The sequence below is a fragment of the Canis lupus genome, chromosome 16, assembly GCF_011100685.1.
Source record: "Canis lupus familiaris isolate Mischka breed German Shepherd chromosome 16, alternate assembly UU_Cfam_GSD_1.0, whole genome shotgun sequence".
Lineage (NCBI taxonomy): Eukaryota > Metazoa > Chordata > Mammalia > Carnivora > Canidae > Canis > Canis lupus.
In genome coordinates, this window is record NC_049237.1 from 34,444,245 (window position 1) to 34,467,201 (window position 22,957).

Sequence of the window (22,957 nt, forward strand, 5' to 3'; positions counted from 1 at the left end):
GATTTGTCTTCTGAGATAGTATCCAAGTTCCCCACAAAGCGGACTTGCTGTTCTTGTCAGAAAGATTCCTTCTGCTTACTGTAAAATTCTTTGTGTTAATCTCACTTTCAGTTACAGCTATTCTCTATCTCTTCATGATTTATCCTTTCCTCAGTATTACACACTGAAATTGTGTAACTAGTAATATTTGTTTTATTCCTTCCTCATATTATTTTATCCTCATAAGTGACTGCAATTATCTTTACATATGCATCATAAGAAATGCATGTCATTGAGCAACCTGGTTGTGCAAGATTCTTTGTATACCATTATTTCCTGTACAGACTTCTCAGATTGTTTATAGAAGTACTATTACCACCTTCCATCTAGTATAATAGCTCTTGATCTGTAACCTCAAATAACACGAAGTTGTGATATAAATTAGTCACTGATGAGTCATGAATACATTTCCTACAAATTATACTATAGAGAGAATGCAGAAGGAGAAAGAGGCTACATTTAAAAAAGGGGGGTATAATGCTAAGTGAAATAAGTCATTCGGAGAAAGACAAATGCCATACAATTTTAGTCATATGGGGAATTTAAGAAACCAAGAAAAAATGAAAAGGAAAAAGAGACCAAAAAAACAGACTCTTAATTCTAGGGAACAAACTGATGGTTACCAGAGGGGAGTAGGGTAGGGGAATGAATGAAATAGGTGATGGGGATTAAGATTATGATGAGTATTGAGTAATGTATGGAATTGTTGAATCACTATAAATATGTAAATATGCATATATACGTATACATATACACATCATTGAAACTAATATAACCATATGTTAATCATACTGGAATTTCAAAAATCATGCACTTGTACCCACGTACAGTTGGTAAATTTTATGTATGTAAATTCTCAATTTTTTAAAAAGATTTTATTTATTTATTCATAAGAGACAGAGACAGAGACAGAGAGAGAGAGAGAGAAGCAGAGACATAGGCAGAGGGAGAAGCAGACTCCATGGAGGGAGCCTAATGTGGGACTTGATCCTGGGATTCCAGGATCACACCCTGAGCCTAAGGCAAAAGCTTAACCACTGAGCCACCCAGGCGTCCCCCAGTGGTTTTTAAAAATGGGTAAATGAAGAGATAAAAAATGATATTTGACATTTTCTCCTACACAAAATACCATGAAAAAATATTGGCTTCTTTAGTTTTTACCATAGGACACTATCTATAATGGTTTCTCTCCAGTAATTGTTAAGAGAATAGACTTCAGAGTTAGGACTCTAGATTTGAATTCCAGCTCTACCGTTTACCAGCTGTGTAGTCTTGTACAGGCTATTTATCTTCTCTGAACCTCAGTCTTTTCATCTATACAATGGAGATAATAATGGTATTTATTTCTTAGGTTGAGGAAGAGATAACATAAAGTTCTTAGCATTACACCTAATAAAGCTCTTAAGCATATTACTTATTTATATGTTAGTTGTTGGTTTATTTTTTTTAATAATTTTTATTTTTTTTGAAGATGTTATTTATTTATTCCTGAGAGACACACACAGAGAGAGGCAGAGACACAGGCAGAGAGAGAAGCAGGCCCATGCAGGGAGCCCGATGTGGGACTCAATCCCGGGTCTTCAGGATCATGCCCTGAGCCAAAGGCAGATGCTCAACTGCTGAGCCACCCAGGCATCCCTAATTATTGGTTTATTATTTTGACAAATATTTCACAGTGTCTTGGTGGAAATCACCTAAGTTTTCTAATGTTCGAAGAAAAATTCAATGATGAAATTATTAAGAGATGAAGTAATTGCTTGGGGTTCTGCTATTTTTCACAAAATAACTCAGTTTTCATTCTTGTCTTATTTTAAAAATTTTTTAAAAGATTTTATTTATTTATTCATGAGAGACCGAGAGAGAGAAAGAGGCAGAGACACAGGCAGAGGGAGAAGCAGGCACCCTGCGGGGAGCCCAATGTAGGATTGGATCCCTGGTCACCAGGATCACGCCCTGGGCTGAAGGTGGCACTAAACCGCTGAGCCACCCGGGCTGCCCCATTCTCACCATTTTTTATTTTTTATTTTTTTTTTAAGAAAAACTAATTTTTAAAAAGATTTATTTATTTATTTATTTATTATTTATTTATTTATTTATTTATGAGAGAGAGAGAGGGAGAGAGAGGCAGAGACACAGGAGGAGGGAGAAGCAGGCTCCATGCCGGGAGACTAACGTGGGACTCGATCCCAGGTCTCCAGGACCGCGCCCTGGGCCGAAGGCAGGAGCCAAACCGCTGAGCCACCCAGGGATCCCCCAGTTCTCATCATTTTAAAAGTTTGTTTATTTTATTTATTGATCTCTACACCAAACATGGGACTCAAACTGAAGACCCAGAGACCAAGAGTCACATGCTTTTCCTAATAAGCCAGCGAGTTGCCTCCATTTTCAGCATTTAATATCCTAAATCTACCTCTTATTAACTACCCTGACTATATTTTTAGTATAGCTGATAATTTTTTTCCTTGAAGAAAACTTAGAAACAGTCTGAAATCTTCAAGTGCTTGGGATATGGCTACCTGTTCCCCTTCCCATGTAAGTCAGAACCAAAACGTAAAAACACTTATATGAAAATAAAACATTTTAGTCCCAAACAATACCTTATAAATCTTTAGTTTCAACATATTGCATGGGTTTATGTAATTAGGTGGCAAAATATTCTTTCCTCCTTTGCAACTAGCAAGGATTTATATAGATCTTTACCTTCTTTCATCTTCTTTGTGTAGTTTTATGGTGTCATCTTTCTCTCATATTTCCTGGTTCAAAACTTGTCATCCTTGACTATTGTACCCTCCCTCCAACCTTCACTTAGTTATACCTGTCCAATCTGTTTCTTCCTATCTGTTCTCAAAACGGCCTTGGGATCCTATACAGTCAATTTTACCATCTCCAGTTCATGTCAGATATTTCCAGGGAAAGATATCTCAGAAATTTTCAGCAACTACTTATGGCCTCTGGACTAATGTCTAAACACCTTAGCCTGGGTACAAGCAAGACTTTCCAGGACTCCACCCAACTCCCATTACCCCCTTTTCACATTTCCTACAGTCCAATCTGTACTCCTCTACTGATGTATCCATCCACTCATTATCCTACCCCTATGGACTCATTTCCTACAAAGTTATCCTCTTTATTTGACATGCCTACCTCCTTTTTGCCAGCCTTCCCATTTCACAATTGAAGAAGTGATTATGACAATGTCTGTGGTAGGAAATGAATCCAAGTTTCTCAGACTCTTGACTCCTAAATACTTCAGTGATTCCTTAATACTCCAGTGTGTATCTCTTAAGAAACAAGGATATTGTCTCACATAACCACAGTACAATGATCACAGGAGGAAATTTTGCATCAATGTGGTACCAGGATATATTATATAGGCCACACTTCAAATATCACCAACTATTCTTTATAGTGAATTTTCCCCAATTCAGAATGCCATCCAGGATCAAGCCTGGTCTTTATTTCTCATATTTCTTCAATATTCTTTAACCTGGAATAGATCCTTTGCCTTGCTTTATTTTCAAGACATTGCTAGTTTCTTTTTTTTTTTTTTCCTTTTTAAAACTATTATTTGAAAAAAAAATTATTTGAAAGGAGGGGGGGCAGAGGAAGAGAATCTTTAAGCAGACTCCCCAGTGGAGCATGGAACCCATGGTGGGGCTCAATCCCAGGACCCGTGAGATCATGACCTGAGCTGAAACCAAGAGGGGGACACTCAACTGACTGAGCCACATAGGCGCCTCAAGACATTAACATTATTATTATTTTTTTTTAAAGAATAAGGCTAGTTGTTTGTAAAATTCTCCTCAGTGTGGGTTTTTCTGAACCTTACCTCATGATTAGATTCAGATTAGGGGGCAGCCCCAGTGGCTCAGCGGTTTAGCGCCACCTTCGGTCCAGGGCGTGATCCTGGAGACCTGGAATCGAGTCCCCTGTCGGGCTCCCTGCATGGAGCCTGCTTCTCCCTCTGCCTGTGTCTCTGCCTCTCTCTCTCTCTGTGTTTCTCATGAATAAATAAATAGGACCTTTAAAAAAAAATAGATTCAGATTAGGGATTTCCATCAGGAATACTACGTAAGTGAAGTTGTGTACTTCTTACTGCATCACATCACAGGGCACACTATGACAACTGTCTCATTAGTGACAATATTCAACTTCAATCACTTGGGTATGACAGTGTCTGGACCCCTGTAAAGTTGCTTTCCTCCCTTTGTGATCAATAGTAATCTGTGGAGGCATATTCTAAGACTGTCAAATTTTCACCCAAGTGGCTTTAATATACACTGATGTTTAATGACACACTTATCACTATGATAGTTGCAAAATGGTGACTTTCCTAACTGTTGCTCCTTCTACATTTATTACATGGATTTGTACTGGAGGAACTTTCCCTTCTTCCCCTATCTTACTTTTTAAGCAGGATTTTAAAAACCTTAAAAAATAAAATGGAGGAGTGCGTGGGTAGCTCAGGGGTCAAGCATCTGTCTTTGGCTTAGGTTGTGATCCTCTGGGCCTAGGATCAAGTCCCCTATCAGACTCCTCAAGGGAGCCTGCTTCTCCCTCTGCCTATGTCTCTGTCACTCTCTGTGTCTCATGAATAAATAAAATCTTTTAAAAAGAAAAAAAAAAAAAAAGGAAGAAGTGGATGCCATTTTAACCTGAGTGTAGTTAGTTCCCATTCTGCTTCAAGGTGCTGGGTGAGTTTCTCTGGACACGGACTTTCATTCCTGGGCCTCCAGTTGAGGGCTCTCAGCCTGTGGGTGATGGGCTGGGTCATATTCCTGCAAAGGGTGGACTATCATCACACAAATTCGAAGCCCACTCTTGTGTTGTGTATGCAGTTGGCAGTTCCAGATATTCGAAAAGGAAGCTCGAGGTGCTCCTGGGTGGCTCAGTGGGTTAAGCCCTGGCCTTCCCATTCGTCCGCTCAGTGGGGAGTTTGCTTCTCCCACTTCCTCTGTGATCTCATACATACATAAAACAACACTCGTCTCAATTGTTTGGGAATAAAATGCCTTTGGTCTCCATCTCTACCCTACCTTTCTGCTTCACTCGGGGGTCACAGAAACATTTATTCCAAATGTTTCCCAGACTAAATGTGCTCTACAGTCACCTGAAGGCTAGAGAATTGTTTAAAGCATGGATTGCTGGGGTTCGGCACCCAGAGAGTCCAATTTAACTCAGTAGATCTGGATTAAGGCCCAGGAATCAGCAATCCGGGTATAGTCTGCGGATCACACTCAGAAACATCACCTTCCAAAAGGATGAAGGGCAAACCTCCCTTCATCCAGACGTTGGCGCCACTGGCAACTCCCAAGGTGCCCGCCCGCTCAGGAAAAGGCGGGCGGGGGGGAGGGGGGAGACCAAAGCAGGGCTTTCACCCTCCCGCGCCCCGCGGCCTTCGGAAACCCACATCCGGTTGATGCGGGTGGGACGCGAGGTCCCAGGTGCGGGGTGAAGGCCGAGGAGTCCGCGCCGCCGCTCGGTGTGGGCAGGGCCGGCCGGCGGGCGCTCGGAGGGCGGGGTGGGGGCGGGTCCCCCTCGGCGCCCGCGGGGCCGCGGCCCGGGAGCCCCTCCCCGGCCCTGCCCCCTCCCCCCGCGCCCGGCCGGGTGCTTAGTCACCGTGAGGCTGCGCTCGCCCGGGGCCCGCGCACCCCCTCCCCGGCCGCCCGCGGGCCGCTCCCCTGCGCGCACTTCCGCGTGCATGGCCCTGCTGCCCCGGGCGCTGGGCGCGAGCGCGGGGCCGAGCTGGCGGCCGGCGGCGCGCGCCTTCCCCGGCTTCCCGCGGCCGCCGCCCGCCCGCGCGCTCTCCCGCGCCATGGCCTGCAGGCAGGAGCCGCAGCCGCAGCCGCAGCCTCAGCGCCCGCCGCCCGCCGCCGGCGCCGCGGCCTCGTTCGACTACTTGGTGATCGGCGGCGGCTCGGGCGGGCTGGCCAGCGCGCGCAGGGCGGCGGAGCTGGGCGCCCGGGCCGCCGTGGTGGAGAGCCACAAGCTGGGCGGCACATGCGTGAGTACGGGGCCCCGCAGCCCGGCGCTCTCTCCGCTCCGTGCGCGCTGCCTGTGCTCTTTGCCCGGTGCGGTCCGTCCGTCCGCGGCGGCGGGCGGGCTCCCGGCAGGTGTAGAGGAGCCCCGGCTCCGTTGTGGGGCCCCCGGAGCTAAGCCCGGGTGCAGCCCTAGCCGTAGGTGGTGCATCTAACAGAACTTCCCCGCATCCTTCCTCCTCCAGTGGGAAGGGTGCCGTAATCCCCCGCTTGATCGCACCCCCAGATCCGTGGAACAGAACTGCCCGTGGAAGAATTGCAGCCGGGCTCGGGGGTCCGGGTGTTGGGGAGCGGAATGGGGGACATGCCCTTGAGAGATGCGAATCCTGATCCTCTCCTTTCAGTTTCAGGGGCAGAGTGATTTTACACTAGTGGTTCTCGCCCTTGCCTTGCGCATTCGGAGCACCTGAGGAGTTGGAAAAATTCTGCTGTGGGTTCCACTCCCGTGGCTTCTGATTTCACTGGCCCGAGGTGCAGCCTGGGCTTTGGGAGGTTTAGAAGCTCCACAGGGGTTCTGATCGCAGCCAACGTTGGTAATCACGGACTGTAGGTTACTCCAGAGTAGGAGTTACTGAATTCTCAGACGTTTGTTTCTTTGTTTTTCGTTAAGTCTTTTCTTTTTTTTTGGGGGGGGGGGGTCACAGAAACATTTATTCTGGGTGGCTTTAATATGGGGGCGGAGGAGAGCGGGTTTTATTTTTTTATTTTTTTATTTTTTTAAATTTTTTTTTTTTTTTTTTTTTATTTATGATAGTCACAGAGAGAGAGAGAGAGAGAGAGAGAGAGGCAGAGACACAGGCAGAGGGAGAGGCAGGCTCCATGCACCGGGAGCCCGATGTGGGATTCAATCCTGGGTCTCCAGGATCGCGCCCTGGGCCAAAGGCAGGCGCCAAACCGCTGCGCCACCCAGGGATCCCGAGAGCGGGTTTTAAAACTGCTTCCAAAAAAGAGGGTCGTAAATCTTAACGATTGAGAAACCTCATCACATGTATTTATTTTTAAAGATTTTTATTTATTTATTCATGAAAGACACAGAGAGAGAGAGGCAGAGGGAGAAGCAGGCCCCACGCAGGGAGCCTGACCTGGGACTCGATCCTGGGTTTCCAGGATCATACCCTGGGCTGAAGGCGGCACTCAACCGCTGAGCCACCCAGGCTGCCCCAAGAAACCCCATCATTTTAAAAAAAATTTTTGTTCCCATGTTATCGGTGTGACCTTTTCTATCACAAGACTTGGGTGAGGTACTTGCTGTTAATATTAAAATTCTGTGTCCAAGACTAACCTGGAATTGGGAAGGGTTCTCCAAATTATTTTGGAAACTGGTGTTTAAATTATACCAAATTGGGAACTCCTTAAGGGCAGGGATGGGTTCCTGTGTTTGTGCACCTCTTATCATCTTAACAAAATATCTTGCTCAATAACCATACGTGTAATGAATCAAACTCAGAATTGACAGTTTGTGAAAGGGCTGACTCCATTGTCCAGTACTTATTTTTCAAATTCAAAATGAAAGTGGGAATAGAATGGAGGAAAGGAAAAAATCCCTGGTAACGATCAACTTGCACCTTGACATCTTAGTACATACCTCCACTAGAAGTCTTGTGTCTGCAGAAAGCAGATTGAGGGGTCCCCCTGGGCAGCTTGTGAGAGCACTTAATGACTTCTTTGTATTCCTTTACTTTTGTCTTTTTTTTTTTTTTTTTCAGATTTTATTTTTTAAGTAATCTCTACACCCAACGTGAGGCTCGAATTTATAACCCCAAGATCGAGTCACATGCTCTACTGACTGAGCCAGCCAGGCGCCCCTGTACCTCTTTTCTCAGTTTTCCACCTTGTGCATTATATCATAATCTGTTTGTGGCATCCATCATCATTGTCTGGTTCCACTGATATTAATCAAGAGAAGGGGCTGGCCTCATTTTTAGGTACTTGTTAGGAATATGAATTCACTAAGAGGTAAATTACTTCTGAGAGCGAGTGAAGGACAGGTTTGGACAGCCAGCCATTTACTGCTTCCTTATACAGTGCCTGGCCTTGCTTGTATCATTCTGCTACAGCAACTTTTGTTTTCCTGTGAGCATTGGTATCTTGAGGAAATCCCCTATTTCCCATCTTTATGACATTCCATTGGGGTTCTTTTCAAATTGGCTTTTGGTGTTGAATACAAGGAAGGGTGTAGGTATGTGTTGAATATAAGAGAATATATTACAATCAATAAGACCAGAATTTAGATTTAAGAATTCCAATTATCTGGGGCACCTGGGTGGCTCAGTTGATTGAGCATCTGCCTTCAGCTCAGGTCATGATCTTGCAGTTCTGCGATCTGGCCCCACAGGCTCCCTGCGCAGTGGGGAGCCTGCTTCTCCCGCCTCCCTGCTCTTCCTCTCTCTTGGTATCTCTGCCACTGTCTCCATTTCTCTCTCTCAAATAAATAAAATCTTTAAAAAAAAAATTCCAGTTATCTAGGCTATCACTAGTTGCAATATTAAACTTATGATATCCGGGATCCCTGGGTGGCGCAGCGGTTTGGTGCCTGCCTTTGGCCTAGGGCGCGATCCTGGAGACCTGGGATCGAATCCCACGTCGGGCTCCCGGTGCATGAAGCCTGCTTCTCCCTCTGCCTGTGTCTCTGCCTCCCTCTCTCTCTCTCTGTAACTATCATAAATAAATAAAAAAATTAAAAAAAAAAAAACTTATGATATCCAGTGATTTCCAAGCTGGTGTAGGGAACATAGGCCTTCTGAAACACATTATTTCATTTGTTCGAGTCCTCATTTCCTGTATTCTAAGTGCTAAGTACTTGGATTGAGGCTGGCGGAGAGAAAAGGGTAGATACAAACATATGTAAGGCAAAGATCCCCTCCCACAGGGAATTTGCAATATGGTGTGGGAGCAAAATGTGACGTCAGCTCCAAAGTGAGATGGTCTGTGTTAATTGCTGCAATAGTAAACAAAGTAGTTGAGAGTGTTGGAATCATCTTTTCTGCCTGGTTACCACGAGATGGATGGTTCTGTGAAGGAGAGAGTATCCTTCTGAACTTGAATGAATACCATGTTTTGATAGGGTAGGGTCAGAGGCAAAGGCAGAGAGGCAGAGTATGTTGTGTAATTGGATTTGACTGGAATAGGGGTGTCTCTTATAGAAGTAAGATAGGGGGAGCTGATGGGTTGGTTGTGTTAAAAATATGAAGTTTCCGGCAGCCCTGGTGGCTCAGCGGTTTAGTGCCGCCTTTGGCCCAGGGCGTGATCCTGGAGACCCGGGATCGAGTCCCACGTTGGGCTCCATGCATGGAGCCCACTCCTCTCTCTGCCTGTGTCTCTGCATTTCTCTCTCTCTCTCATGAATAAATAAATAAAATCTTAAAAAAAAAAAAAAAACATGTTCCCCCCCCCTTTTTTTTTTTTTTAAAAAAAAAGAAGTTTCTAGGGGTGCTTGGCTGGCTCAGTCCGTAGAGCATGTGACTCTTGATCTTGGGGTGGTGAGTTTAAGCCCCACATTGGGTGTAGAGTTTACCTTAAAAAAAATGAAGTCAATTGTGTGGAAGGGGTTTTGAGTAGGAGGAGTGCATCAATAAAAGTGGTTTTGTGATAGTAGTACTATTGAGAGCTGTCCTTTGGGGAAATCAAATAGAAGTTTCTTTAGTATTGATAGTTTGACCATTTTTTTTCCTAAATAAAATATTTTGATTCTGGACCTTGGTGAATATTTTAAGTTGCTGTGGGTGAATTCACATTGAAGATTCAAATTAAAGTCTTCCAGTAGTTAATGGGATTGTGTTTTTGTTTTGTTTTTTTAAATATTTAATTGATTTATTTATTTGAGAGAGAGAGCGCACAGCCAGGGGGAGGAGCAGCGGGAGAAAGAGAGGGAGAAGGAGAAGCAGACTCCCCACGGAGCAGGGATCCCGATATGGGGCTGGATCCCAGGACCCTGAGACCGCAACCCGAGCTGAAGGCAGATGCTTAATTGACTGAGCCACCGGGTGCCCAGTGTTTTTGTTTTATTTTTGTTTGCTCATTTACTAATTCTTATGCCAGGTATACAGGTACTTTTTTTTTTCAGGTACTTTTTTAGATGCTAGAATCATGGCAACAAACAAATCCCTGTCCTTGTGGAGCTTACTTGTTATCTGTAGTTTCTAAGTTTTCCATGCAATATTTTTGTAATTTTTTTTTTAAAGACCAAGTTCTTGTTTTTAGGGTTTTTTTTTTTTTTTGCTTTGTTTTTTGGTCTGTTGTAAACCTTCCTCCGTGAAAGTTTAGACTCATGGAGTGATAGAGCTGGAAGTGATTTTGGAGAGCCAATAATCCAGATTGACTACAGTCTTTTTTGAAGATAGAAGCACTAACATAAGCTTGCTGACTTAATTTTTTTAGAGTAGTGGTCTTTTTTTTTTTTTTTTTAAGGATTTTATTTATTCGTGAGAGGCAGAGAGAGACACAGGCAGAGGGAGAAGCACTTGATCCTAGGACCCTGGGATCATGACCGGAGCCAAAGGCACTCAATCACTGAGCCACCCAGGTGCCCCTAGTGGAGTGGTTATTAAAATTTTTTTCTGGAAAAAAAAATTTTTTTTTTCTGGGAGGGGATGCCTGGGTGGCTTAGGGGTTACATGCCTTTAGCCCAGGATGTAATGCTGGAGTCCCAGGACCAAGTCCCACATCAGGCTCCCTCCTCCTCTCTCTCTCTGTGTTTCTCATGAATAAATAAATAAAATCTTTAAAAATTTTTTTTTTTTTCTGGGCAGCCTGGGTGGCTCAGGGATTTAGCGCTGCCTTTAGCCCAGGGCATGAGCCTGGAGACCCTGAGATCGAGTCCCAATTCGGGCTCCCCGTGTGGAGCCTGCTTCTCCCTCTGCCTTGTGTCCCTGCGTCTCTCTCACGCTCTCTTTGTCTCTCAGGAATAAATAAAAAAAAAATAAATTTTTTTTAGATTTTATTTATTTATTCATGAGAATAAACACACACACACAGAGGCAGAGACACAGGCAGAGGGAGAAGCAGGCTCCATGCAGGGAGCCTGACCTGGGACTTGATCCCAGGTCTCCAGGATCACACCCTGGGCTGATGGTGGCGCTAAACCCCTGAGCCACCTGGGCTGCCCAAATAAAATCTTAAAAAAATTTTTTTTTCTATCACTGTCTTATTTATTTATATTTTTATTTTTTAAAGATTTTATTTATTCATGAGAGACACAGAGAGACAGGCAGAGACACAGGCAGAGGGAGAAGCAGGCTCCCTGTGGGGAGCCCGACGCGGGACTCCGTCTCAGGACTGCAGGATCACAACCTGAGTCAAAGGCAGACGCTCAACCGCTGAGCCACCCAGGCGTCCCTATTTATTTTATTAAAAAAAAATTTTTTTTTTAAAGATCTTATTTATTCTTGAGAGAGACAGGCAGAGAGAGAAGCAGGTTCCCCTCAGGGAGCTCGATGCAGGACTTGATCCCAGGACTCCAGGATCTCACCCTGAACAGAAGGCAGACTCTCAGCCCCTGAGCCACCCAGGTTTCCCTATTACTGTCTTTTTTCAAAATAAAAAATGATGTTTTAATAAGTAGGAGGCTTATAATTTCAAGTAAAGGACAGTTCTTGAAATTGAATACTTTTTTTTTTTTTTTTTAAGATTTCGAGAGAGAAAAAAAAAGTCACAAGCAGAGGGAGAGGGAGAAGCAGACTCCTTGCTGTAGGATCTTGACCTGAGCCAAAGGCAGATGCTTAACTGACTGAGCCACCCAGGCACCCCAATACTTTTAGCTTTATGAAACACTACATGGACCATGTTATTTTCATTTCATTTAGGATTGGACTCAGATCCTTGTAGTAATTTGGGAAGCATTGTTCTGGCTCAGCACCCTTACTTTACGGAGGAGCAAAGTGAGTGTCAGCTAAAATATGGTTGAAAACAAACCAAGCATACTGTAACCTAGGGAACTGATGGGCCCGGCCATCAGAAACTATAGTTTTGGTGTATTAGTATGGAGTAAACTGTGACTTGATTAACCTGTTTAAGCATTATTCTTTACTTCAGGGGAGGGGCCTTCTTAACTTCCTTCTTGGGAACCAGACAGCATTTACTCCAAAAACAGTTAAGGATCTACCACATAGGTCTTCACTACATAGCTCCTGATTTAGTAGGTGTGGTGTGAAGCAAAGCAGATGTATTTTAAAATCTTTTTTTTTTTTTTAAGATTTTATTTATTTATTCATGATAGACACACGAGAGAGAGAGAGAGAGAGAGAGAGAGAGAGAGAGGCAGAGGCAGAGACACAGGCAGAGGGAGAAGCAGGCTCCACGCAGGGAGCCTGACGTGGGACTCGATCCCGGGTCTCCAGGATCACACCCTGGGCTGAAGGCGGCGCTAAACCACTGAGCCACCCGGGCTGCCCGAGCAGATGTATTTTTAAAAAAGAGCTCCATTCTGGTTTTGGTGTAATGTGAGCCAGACACAGTGGCAGGGTCTTCATGGGAAGAAGGGACAGTATGAAGCATTGGGACGAAATCTGGTAAATTCTGCATAAATGTGCAGGTCAGATGACAGTGACTTTGGTTGTAGAGTCATTCATTTCCTGGTTGCATTATTATGCTTCTGAAGCAGCTAGTGGAGAATGCCCTTGAAGGTTGTCTCTACACCGTGTGACTGTCTGCCTTTATTTTCTGACTCTTCCTTCCTAGGAGGCTTTTTTTTTTTTGTAAATTTCTGCAATCTGATAGGGATAGATGCCTTCAAGAAGATACACATTTTCAAGATGAGTGATGCATCTTTGTGTTCGTAAGAGTTCACCTTTTGGGGCACTTGTAGGACAGTTGGTTAAGCATCTGCTTTTGGCTCAGGTCAGGATCCCAGGGTCCTGGGATTGAGGGCCCCCTCCCCCTGGCGTTGGGCTTCCTGCTCAGTGAGGAAGCCCACTCCCTCTCCCTCTGCCTTTCGCCCTGCCGGTTCTCTATCTCTCAAATAAATAAAATCTTTAAGAAAAATCATTTTCATTTAAAAAACTGAATTTTTTTAAAGATTATATTTATTCATGAGAGAGACAGAGAGGCAGAGACATAGGCAGAGGGAGAAGCAGGCTCCCTATGGGGAGCCCCATGTGGGACTAAATCCCAGGACCCCGGGATCACACCCTGAGCTGAAGGCAGCTGCTCACCACTGAGCCACCCAGGAGTCCCAAGTTCCTTTTTTTTTTTTTTTTTTTTTTTTTTTTATAATTTTTTAAAGCTGTTAAATTCAGGTATGAGATGACTTTGTCCCATATTGTGTTCTGTAGGGGAGGAAAAACTTTTCCTCTACCCTTTGAGGTTCAGTAGCTGGATCCTGCAAATTAGACCAACAGTAGACAGATATGTAGGAGTTTATTTCACATGCACAAGAGTATCACAGAGGGGAGGTGGTGGTGGTGGTAAAAGGAGCACTCTGGCCTGGAAGCTTAATACCAATAGAACAAAGGGTGATAAATTGTGGAGAAGTGACTAACAAAGGAAAGGGGGTTTGGGCTCCTAGTAGCAGTAAATTGTGGGAAGGTAAATACATGAGGGGAACATATGAAAGATAAAGGTTACTTTTTTTAAAGATTTTATTTATTTGAGAAAGAGAGCAAGAGAGTGGCATGCAAGGGGCGGGGGTGGTGGAGAGGGAGAACCAGACTCCCCGCTGAGCAGGGAGCAGATTCAGAGCTTGATCCCAGGACTCCGAGATCATGACCTGAGCTGAAGGCAGATGCCCAACTGGTGCCCCATAAAGATCACTTTAATAAGATTTTTTGTATAGATTCAGCTCAGTGTTAATTTTTCCATCTTTGGTGATAAAGGTTGTTCGCCTCATCCTGGCACAGAAGAGGGATGAGGGATACCTTCCCAAAGGGAAATGTATGCCCTGCTTTTAGCAGAAAGGGGGAGGGAGAGAGGTCCTCCTTTGCTCTTAATTATCTTTAGCTCAAAATGATCTGCATGCCAAAGTAGCAGGGTTTGGGGTAGCATATCCTGATCTTCTTTAGTTCAAAGTGAAAGAAGCAACAGAGGCCAGAATTGCTACTAAACTAATGAATAAACCAAGTCAAGAGACATGTGTAGCTCTAATAACCTGATTCCACCCTTAAATTGGTCTTTATTTTTTCACCATTAGGCAAAAAGTTGTAGGGTATTAGGTTAGATGCTAAACGTGGGAAACTGAAGGAAATCATCTACTTTTCCCTAGAATTCAGTAAGGATAATGATCTCTTGTTGCATATTGCAATTAAGTCATTTCTAAGGGCAGAAAAAATAAAGGAGATGACCTTCAAATCTAGTTTCTGGCATCTCCAAAAAGTTAAATGCAATACTTCTCTCGTGACCAAGGAGAAATGCAAAGATTGCCCACAGCCAAGGTAAATGAGAGCCTTCTGGGAGCTTTGTCTCTGCGGTTCAGTTTTCTGCCTACGCAGACGCAGGAGGAATCAACTTGAGGAGTTGTTTCTGATTTACTGCTCCCTAGGCCCCAGGGCCTGTGGGAGCACAAGTTCCAGTGTTCTTGCTGAGTGTGCTGATTTTGTGATAAGGAGTAACCGGGTTCTTGTGGTATACACGTGCAGTTCTCACCAATGAGAGTTGGTACTAAGGGTTAATTACTCGGCCAAAAGTTTTCTTTTTCTTTTTAATTGAGGTATAGTTGACATCTAACACTGTTATTAGTTTTGCTGTACAGCATAATGATTTGGGTATACTGTGGAATGATCACCAGCAGAAGTCGAGTTAAGCTTGTTGCCATACATAGTTACAAATCTTTTTTTCTTGTGACAAGAGCTTTTAAGATCTACTCTCTTAGCAACTTCCTAATAAGCAATACGGTTATTATTAGCTCCAGTCACCATGCTGTACATTACATCCCCATGACTTATTGATTTTATAACTGGAAGTTTGTACCTGGTAAAGACTTGATTATTAATGTCACTGTGAATGGGGCAGCCTGGGTAGCTCAGTGGTTTAGCGCCGCCTTCAGCCCAGGTTGTGATCCTGGAGACCCGGGATCAAATCCCACGTCGGGATCCCTGCATGGAGCCTGCTTCTCCCTCTGCCTGTGTCTCTACCTCTCTCTCTCTGTGTCTCTCATGAATAAATAAAATCTTAAAAAAAAAAAAAAGTCACTGTGAATGGTGTTGCCATTGGAGATGCCAGCAGGAAAGGGTGGGGGCTCATTCATTCATTCATGAGAGACACAGAGATTGAGGTAGAGACACAGGCAGAGGGATAAGCAGGCCTCCTGCAAGGAGCCCAATATGGGACTCGATCCCAGATCCCTGGATCACGCCCTGATCCGAAGGCTGACGTCAACCACTGAGCCACCCAGGCGTCCCAAGGCGGGGGTTTTAAAAGATGTCTGAGGGCAGCCCGGGTGGCTCAGCGGTTTAGCGCCGCCTTCGACCCAAGGCGTGATCCTGGAGACCCGGGATCAAGTCCCACGTCAGGCTCCCTGAATGGAGCCTGCTTCTCCCTCTGCCTGTGTCTCTGCCTCTCTCTCTGTGTCTCTCATGAATAAATAAATGATATTTTAGAAAATAAATAAATAAATAAATAAAATAAAATAAAAGATGTCTGAAAAACAGGCTTCTCAGTAGACTGTTGTTTGTATTTATCTAGGCTGAAAACAATGACTTAGCAACATGTAAATCAACCTAACTTGATGTGATAGTGTGTACTTTGATATTATGATGTCTGTATCTCTACATAAGGCTGAATATACTTCTTAAAAATTTTAATGGTAAGAACACTTAACATGAAATCTATGCTCTTAATAGATTTTTAAGCATACAATACAGTATTGTTGACTACAGTACAATATGGTAAAGCAGGATACCTAGAACTTACTTATCCTGCTTCACTGAAATTTCGTGCCTGTTGATTAATAACTTCCCATTCCTCTCCCACATCTGCCCAGACCCTGGCAATCACCATTCCATTCTTTGGTTCTATGAATTTTTTTTTTTTAAGATTTTAAAAGATTTTTTAAGATTTTTTAAAAGATTTTAAATAAGATTTTATTTGAGAGGGATCCCTGAGTGGCTCAGTGGTTTAGCGCCTGCCTTCAGCCCGGGGCCTGATCCTAGAGTCCCGGGATCGAGTTCCACATTGGGCTCCCTGCATGAAGCCTGCTTCTCCCTCTGCCTGTGTCTCTGCCTCTCTGTGTGTGTGTCTCTCATGAATAAATTAATAAAATCTTAAAAAAAAAAGATTTTGAGAGAGAGTGAGAGAGAAAATGAGCTGGGTCAGGGTGGGGGAATGGAGGGAGAAGCAGACTCCCCACTGAGCAGGGAGCCTGATGTGGGGCTTGATGCTGGGACTCCGGGATCATGACCTGAACAGAAGGCCAGACGCTCAATGGACTGAGCCACCCAGGCACCCTGAATTTGACATCTTTTTTTTTTTTTTAGGATTTGATTTATTTATTCATGAGAGAGAGAGAGGCAGAGAGGCAGAGACATAGGCAGAGGGAGAAGCAGGCTCCATGCAGGGAGCCTGATGCGGGACTCAATCCCAGGATCCCGGGATCATGCCCTGAGCTGAAGGCAGATGCTCAACCCTTGAACCACCCCGGCATCCCTGAATTTGAACCATTTTAGGTATCTCATGTAAGTGGAATCATGTAATATTTGACTTATTTCCCTTATTTTAGTATAATGTCCTAAGTTGAATGTGCATTTTTAAATGTACATTTGCATAAAGGAGATCACACACCTTCAGTTTTTTTGTTGTTGTTGTTTTGTTTTTTTAAGATTTTACTTCTTTAAGGGAGAGTGTGTGCACACGCATAACCAGTCAGGGAAGGGCAGAGGGAGAAGCAGGCTCTCCACTGAGCAGGAAGCCTGATGTGGGGCTCCATCCTAGGACCCTGGGATCATGACCTGAGCCAAAGGCAGATGCTTAACCAACTGAGCCACCCACCCAGGTACCCCAATACACCGTCAGTATTGACAGGTAGCCCTCAGAAACAGAAAGTTACCCTAATTTGTTTTGTGGGTTTAGAGTTTCATAAAGTGTGGCACACCTATATTCGTAAGTGCCAAATAAAGGAGTGATCAGAAAGGGTGGGGTTAGTTGAAGTAGGCAAATCCTAATGTTGAAATTGGTCTTTTGATTTACACTGTTGATTGTTTAATTTTTTGCACTAGGATTAGTATGATATTACTTTGCTATCTGCCTTAGAACCCACTAAATCTTCAGAGCCAGAAAAGAAAGGCTGCTTCTGAATCCGTCAGAGGTCCTATTTCTAAGAGGCACTTTGGGCTCAGCGGTTTAGCGCCGCCTTCAGCCCAGGGCCTGATCCTGGAGACATGGGATTGAGTCCCACGTCAGGCTCCCTGCATGGAGCCTGCTTCTCCCTCTGCCTGTGTCTGCCTCTCCCCCCCTCCCGCCCCTACCGTGTCTTTCATGAATAAATAAATCTTTAAAAAAAATAAGAGGCACTTTGAACAAGTCATAGCAGACTATTTCTTATAGAGTGGGATTGAAGGAATTTTGCGGAAAGACTAAAGACCTTATAATTAATAACCATTTATTCACTAGTTATTACAACATTAGATATTAAATTAGGATATAGGATCCTAGATCTTTTTCTTTTGGTGGGGGAGTAGATGTGAGGCCAGATGTTACTCTGAAGCACAGGTGACAGCTGGACTTGCGGATTAACATGTGAAGTAGGGGCAGCCAGCAGGCTTGAAGGACCAAACCCTCAATCTGTGGGAGCTGATGTTATCTCCAGGTAGATAATGTCAGAATTGAGTTAACTGGGGTACCTGGGTGGCTCAGGTCGTGATCCCGGGGTCCTGGGATCAAGTCCTGCCTCAGGCTCCTTGCAGGGAGCCTGCTTCTCCCTCTGCCTGTGTCTCTTCCTCTCTCTCTGTGTCTCATGAATAAATAAATAAAATCTTTTTTTTTTTTATTATTTTATGATAGTCACAGAGAGAGAGAGAGAGGCAGAGACACAGGCAGAGGGAGAAGCAGGCTCCATGCACCGGAAGCCCGACGTGGGATTCGATCCCGGGTCTCCAGGATCGCGCCCTGGGCCAAAGGCAGGCGCCAAACCGCTGCGCCACCCAGGGATCCCAATAAATAAAATCTTAAAAAAAAAAAAAGATTGAGTTAATTGCTTGATGGCCTGGAAAATTTTACACACTTTGGAGTTGGCATCAGTGTTGTACAGGCCAAGGGCCTTTAGTCACTGTTGGTGTGAAGCTGATGAAACTTGACAAAGACAGAGATCTTTGTTCTGCTTGCCTACTTATTCCAACTCCTAGGACAGTCATTCATTCATTAAGTGGGTATTCAGTATAGAGTTGCTGAAAGAATGAGTTGATGAATTGATAGGGTTTTGGTAGTGAATGATGACTGGTTCATCAGACTCTCCGTGTTCCTTCCCCATATTCATCTTGAACTAGATGGTAGGATGCAAAACAGGAATCTGAAGACTAGTCTGTGACAGGAGACAGAAGGGGTAACCAAAAGGAAGTTTACGGTTAAGCACAGGTGGCATTCTTGACAGGTGCAGTTGTCAATGGAACAAACCCTTGTTTTACCACCAACATGGGCAATGGGAAGTTTTTACTTAATTTCAGCTGAACTGAAGGTGAGAGAGCCCAGCCTATAAAAATGGTAAAGTGCGGGATCCCTGGGTGGCGCAGCGGTTTAGCGCCTGCCTTTGGCCCAGGGCGCAATCCTGGAGACCCGGGATCAAATCCCACGTCGGGCTCCCGGTGCATGGAGCCTGCTTCTCTCTCTGCCTATGTCTCTGTCTCTGTCTCTCTCTCTCTCTCTGTGTGACTATCATAAATAAATAAAAATTAAAAAAAAAAAAAAGGTAAAGTGCCTGAATGCTGCCACATGTATCATCGGACTCTTTACACGTTCTGTCCCTATTGGGAGAGGCCCCTGTCTTTACTGTGAGCGGATGCTGGCAGGCCGATGGGACAGGGAGTTGTTAGAGACGGATTGTCAGATTGCAAAGGAGACAAAGCTACCGGAGTGTCTCTGGCATTGGGTGTACTCAGGAGTTCGAGAAACTTGTCTCTAAGGCTTATTGCTAGTTAATGCCCCCCTAGGGAATGAGGGCTCTGCAGGGAAATTTGCCAGGTGGCGAATGTTGTTTCAGGTCTTATTGGCTGTGTGTGCCCTTGGAGAGTCAGTGTCCTGAGAACCCATCATCGTGGTGTGCCAGCCTGGGAGACAAGCTTTATGCCATCAGTTGATTCATTCCTGAAGGGAGCCAGCCACCAGGGACGTTTATCTCCTCTCTTTTCAGTAAGCCTTTTGTGAGCTTGGGGATCCAGCAGAGTGCAGAAATAATTCAGGGGAGTCAATCTCATCGTTAGATCTATTATAAATGAGAAAAGAGGTGCTTTATTTGCATTATCTCTCATCTTCTCAAAACCTCTATTATATATTACCATTCCCATTTTATGGACTTAAGAAACTGAGCTCAGACATTTAGAAATTTACCCACCAACAGCCAGTAAATGGGAGGGAAGGTTGGGATTCAAACTCATGTCTGTCTGACTCTATGCTTGTGTTCTTTCTGATGACCTAAGGCACTTGTCAGCTAGAGAGGAATAAGGTCGAACATGACCGTACAGAGCTTTCCACCCCTGGCTTCCTCAGCTCGTTTGATAACTAAAAGCTGTTTTCATCCTCACAACTGGCCATCAGTTGTGTTGTGCTGAAGTGTAACTAGGCTTGTAAAACCAGTGGAAAGCCCTAGAGGCCTATTAATAGGAGCTGCCAAAATAAATAAATAGATTGTATCTCCTCTCAATCTCTCTCTCTCTCTCTCTCTAAGATTATTTGAGAGAGAGAGCAAGCAGAGAGAGAGGGAGAAAAACAGACTCCATGCTGATTGGGGAGCCGAACACAAGTCTTTATCCCAGGACCCCAAGATCATGATTTGAACTGAAATCAAGTCAGCCACTTAAACAACTGACCCACCTAGGCACCTCAGGGCGAGTTATATTTCAAGGTCATGGGTTTCTTTTCCATTATAGCCCCAATCACAGACCCAAAGTATACTGTGGTCTCCTTGGCCCAAGAAGGTCACAATTATCCTCTCCCTCAAGATTTCTAGCCCAAGGCTTCAAAATTGTAGGGAATGGGGGCTCCTGGATGGCACAGTTGGTTAAGCATCTGAATCTTGGGAGGCCCGGGCAGTCGATGGCGTCCGCGATGGCCCTTTGGAGCTGAGGCTGGCCCGGGCCTTCCTTGCAGGGGTCAGGAGAGGCTAACTGACGGTGGCGGGGGAGGGGGGGCGAAGGCCACCCGAGATGGGCAGTGGAGGCTCGTCACTGTCACCTTCAGGCCGACCACCCGCCGCTTCTAGCTCCCTTCCCGTGGGCCCATCTTGATTTTGGCTCAGGTCATGATCTCAGAGTCTAAGATTGAGCCCCAGGTCAGGCTCCAGGCTCCAGGCTCAGCATGGAGTCTGCTTGAGATTCTGTCTCCCTCTCCCACTTGTTCTCTCTCTCTTTCTAAAATAAACAAATATTAAGGAAGAAAACACCATGAAATTTTAGGGATTGGAGTGATTCTGCTGCTGCTGCCCCTTGAGTTAACATCTTGGATAGGCTGAGACTCTGTTTGGAACTGTAGGTTCCATGAGAACAGGGACTAACTATACCTATTGAGGGCTTTGTTTTACATAATGCCTGACACAAGTGAATGAATGCTTGATCAATACTTCTTTTTTTTTTTTTAAGATTTATTTTATTTATTTATGATAGAGAGAGAGGCAGAGACACAGGAAGAGGGAGAAGCAGGCTTCATGCCAGGAGCCCAACGTGGGACTCAATCCCGGGACTCCAGGATCGTGCCCTGGGCCAAAGGCAGGCACTAAACCACTGAGCCACCCAGGGATCCCCTTGATCAGTATTTCTGAATGAATGAATGGTTGCAAGTTAAAATGTTTTAGAAGGCAAAAAAGGGAGAAACTTCTAAAAAGTAAACCAAAGTTAGTCATAACATTTGGCACCAATGAAAGTCAGGCCATCTTGGCCCTTAGAAGTAAAAGCCTGTCCCAAAGTTTTTTTTTGTTTTTTTTTTTTTTAATTGCCTTAAGTAACTTATAGATATCATCAGATGTACATGAAGAATAAATTGATGATGCCTGAGAGTGGTTCAGAACAGTTAGTACCTTAAGATAATTTAAATTGCTTTTAGAGGTTCCTGGGAAGCTGGAGACGGTTGACTATAGGACAAATACAGTGTATTTATTTCGTGTGTTGAAATCATCTCTGCTTTTGGAGAAATTAGTTTTGGAGTCTGTCATCATTGAAGCCTCTTAGTGAATGTAAGCTTTGAACTGCAGAGTGTAGAGATGTGGATAGACAGAACCAGGAAGCACTCTGCCTGCCAAATGAACTGGAAAAGGCAAGTCTGATGATAAAATCTTTCTCACAATGGGCTGGGATTCAGCTGGCTTCCTCTCTTCTACCACATGGGAAGCACCTGTCCTCCTCTTAGAATTGGCTCATTCCATCTATTCTCGTAACTCAGATACTTGGGAGTTGAGAAATAGCATGTCCTCTGCTTAGACAGATGGCAGGGCAGTGTAGGGAGAAAGCCATAAATTATTCTACTTGCTAATATAAAGTACTTTCTGAATAGCCTGCTTGTAATGCTATTGTAGGTGTGATTCCTGTATTTTATGAGGCTTGAATTCTGCACCCTCTTAATCCTGTGAGTTCCCACTTCTATTGCCTTCTGAAACCTCACTATAGCAAGAGCTCATAAAAGATCCAAGTCCACAATGACCTGTCTCTTTCTAGGAGAAAAACCTCCAAATGACTGATAGCTTGAAATTGTATGGAAACATAACTCTCACTCCTTTATAATTCCTGAGTGCAATATAATAGGATTATAATGAAATTGCAGGTAGGTATGCTGCTAGCAAGCAGCATGTGGAGCAACTAGAGTAATAGCAGGTGACTGTTCATAAGACCTTCTTTTTCAAATATACGAGATCTTAATGAGATTTGGGCAGGATTTTTACTCTAGCATTTCATATAAAGTCCCTTGTCAAGTGCGTATATAGTTCAGACCACAGGATGCCCAGAAAATATTCTGTGAGAGATAGGCTTGTGGGGTTCCTGGGTGGCTCAGTTGGTTGGGTGTCTTCAGCTCAGATCATGGTCCTGGGATCCTGGGATTGAGCCCAGCATCTGGCTCCCTGCTCAACGGGGAGTCTGCATCTCACCCTCCACCTGCTTGTGCTCTCTCTCTCTCTGTCAAATAAATACAATCTTAAAAAAAAAAAAAAGTACTTATAGGGAGCCAACCTAATTCCTCAGGGTCATGATCAGCAGATCTGCAAGCACCTAGTATAAATTATGTCCAGAAGACACCAGTATTTAAATATTTAGTCTTTACTCCATGCCAATAGGCATGAGGGAACATAACTGACTTTTTTAAGGATATACAGTTGAGACCTCATTTAAATCTCATAACTTCAGGGGCACCTGGACTTTTGATTTCGGTTTGGATCATAATCTCAGGGTTGTGAGATCGAGCTCCATGTCAGGCTCTGTGCTGGGTATGGAGCCTGCTTAAGATTCTCTTCCTCTCCATCTGCTCCCATCATCCCCTCCTGTCCCCGCTGTGCTCCTTCTCTCTAAAAGAATTTTTAAAAGTCTTATAACTTCATTGTAATTCCCAATATGTCACCAATACCTCCTAGGCAATATTTTAAGATTAAAGGGTATCTGCAATACATATTATATGACAGGTTTCCAGAGCTGAGGGGGTCTCTAATTTGCCCCTCAAAAGAGTAGGGAAGCCCAGGTGGCTCAGCGGTTTAGTATCGCCTTAACCCTGGGGCCTGATCCTGGAGACCGGGATCGACTCCCACATCAGGCTCCCTGCATGGAGCC

At 44.4% G+C, this 22,957-nt stretch overlaps 2 protein-coding genes across 7 annotated transcripts in view; one reads left to right on the forward strand and one right to left on the reverse strand.

The window, feature by feature from the left end:
- UBXN8 (UBX domain protein 8) overlaps positions 1 to 22,957 on the reverse strand; it is a 94,502-nt gene that overhangs the window by 37,302 nt on the left and 34,243 nt on the right. The window lies entirely within an intron of this gene.
- Positions 5,286 to 22,957, forward strand: part of GSR (glutathione-disulfide reductase) — a 49,382-nt gene continuing 31,710 nt past the window's right edge. The window contains exons 1-2 of one of the 3 annotated variants that reach the window (XM_038560173.1): positions 6,025 to 6,043; positions 19,195 to 19,343. In XM_038560173.1, coding sequence (XP_038416101.1) covers positions 6,040 to 6,043; positions 19,195 to 19,343 — 153 coding nt within the window. In that variant the 5' untranslated portion in view covers positions 6,025 to 6,039. Of the gene's footprint in view, positions 5,355 to 5,740; positions 6,044 to 19,194; positions 19,344 to 22,957 lie in introns of those variants that run through there. The other 2 variants (XM_038560174.1, XM_038560172.1) reach the window with 2 other exon arrangements.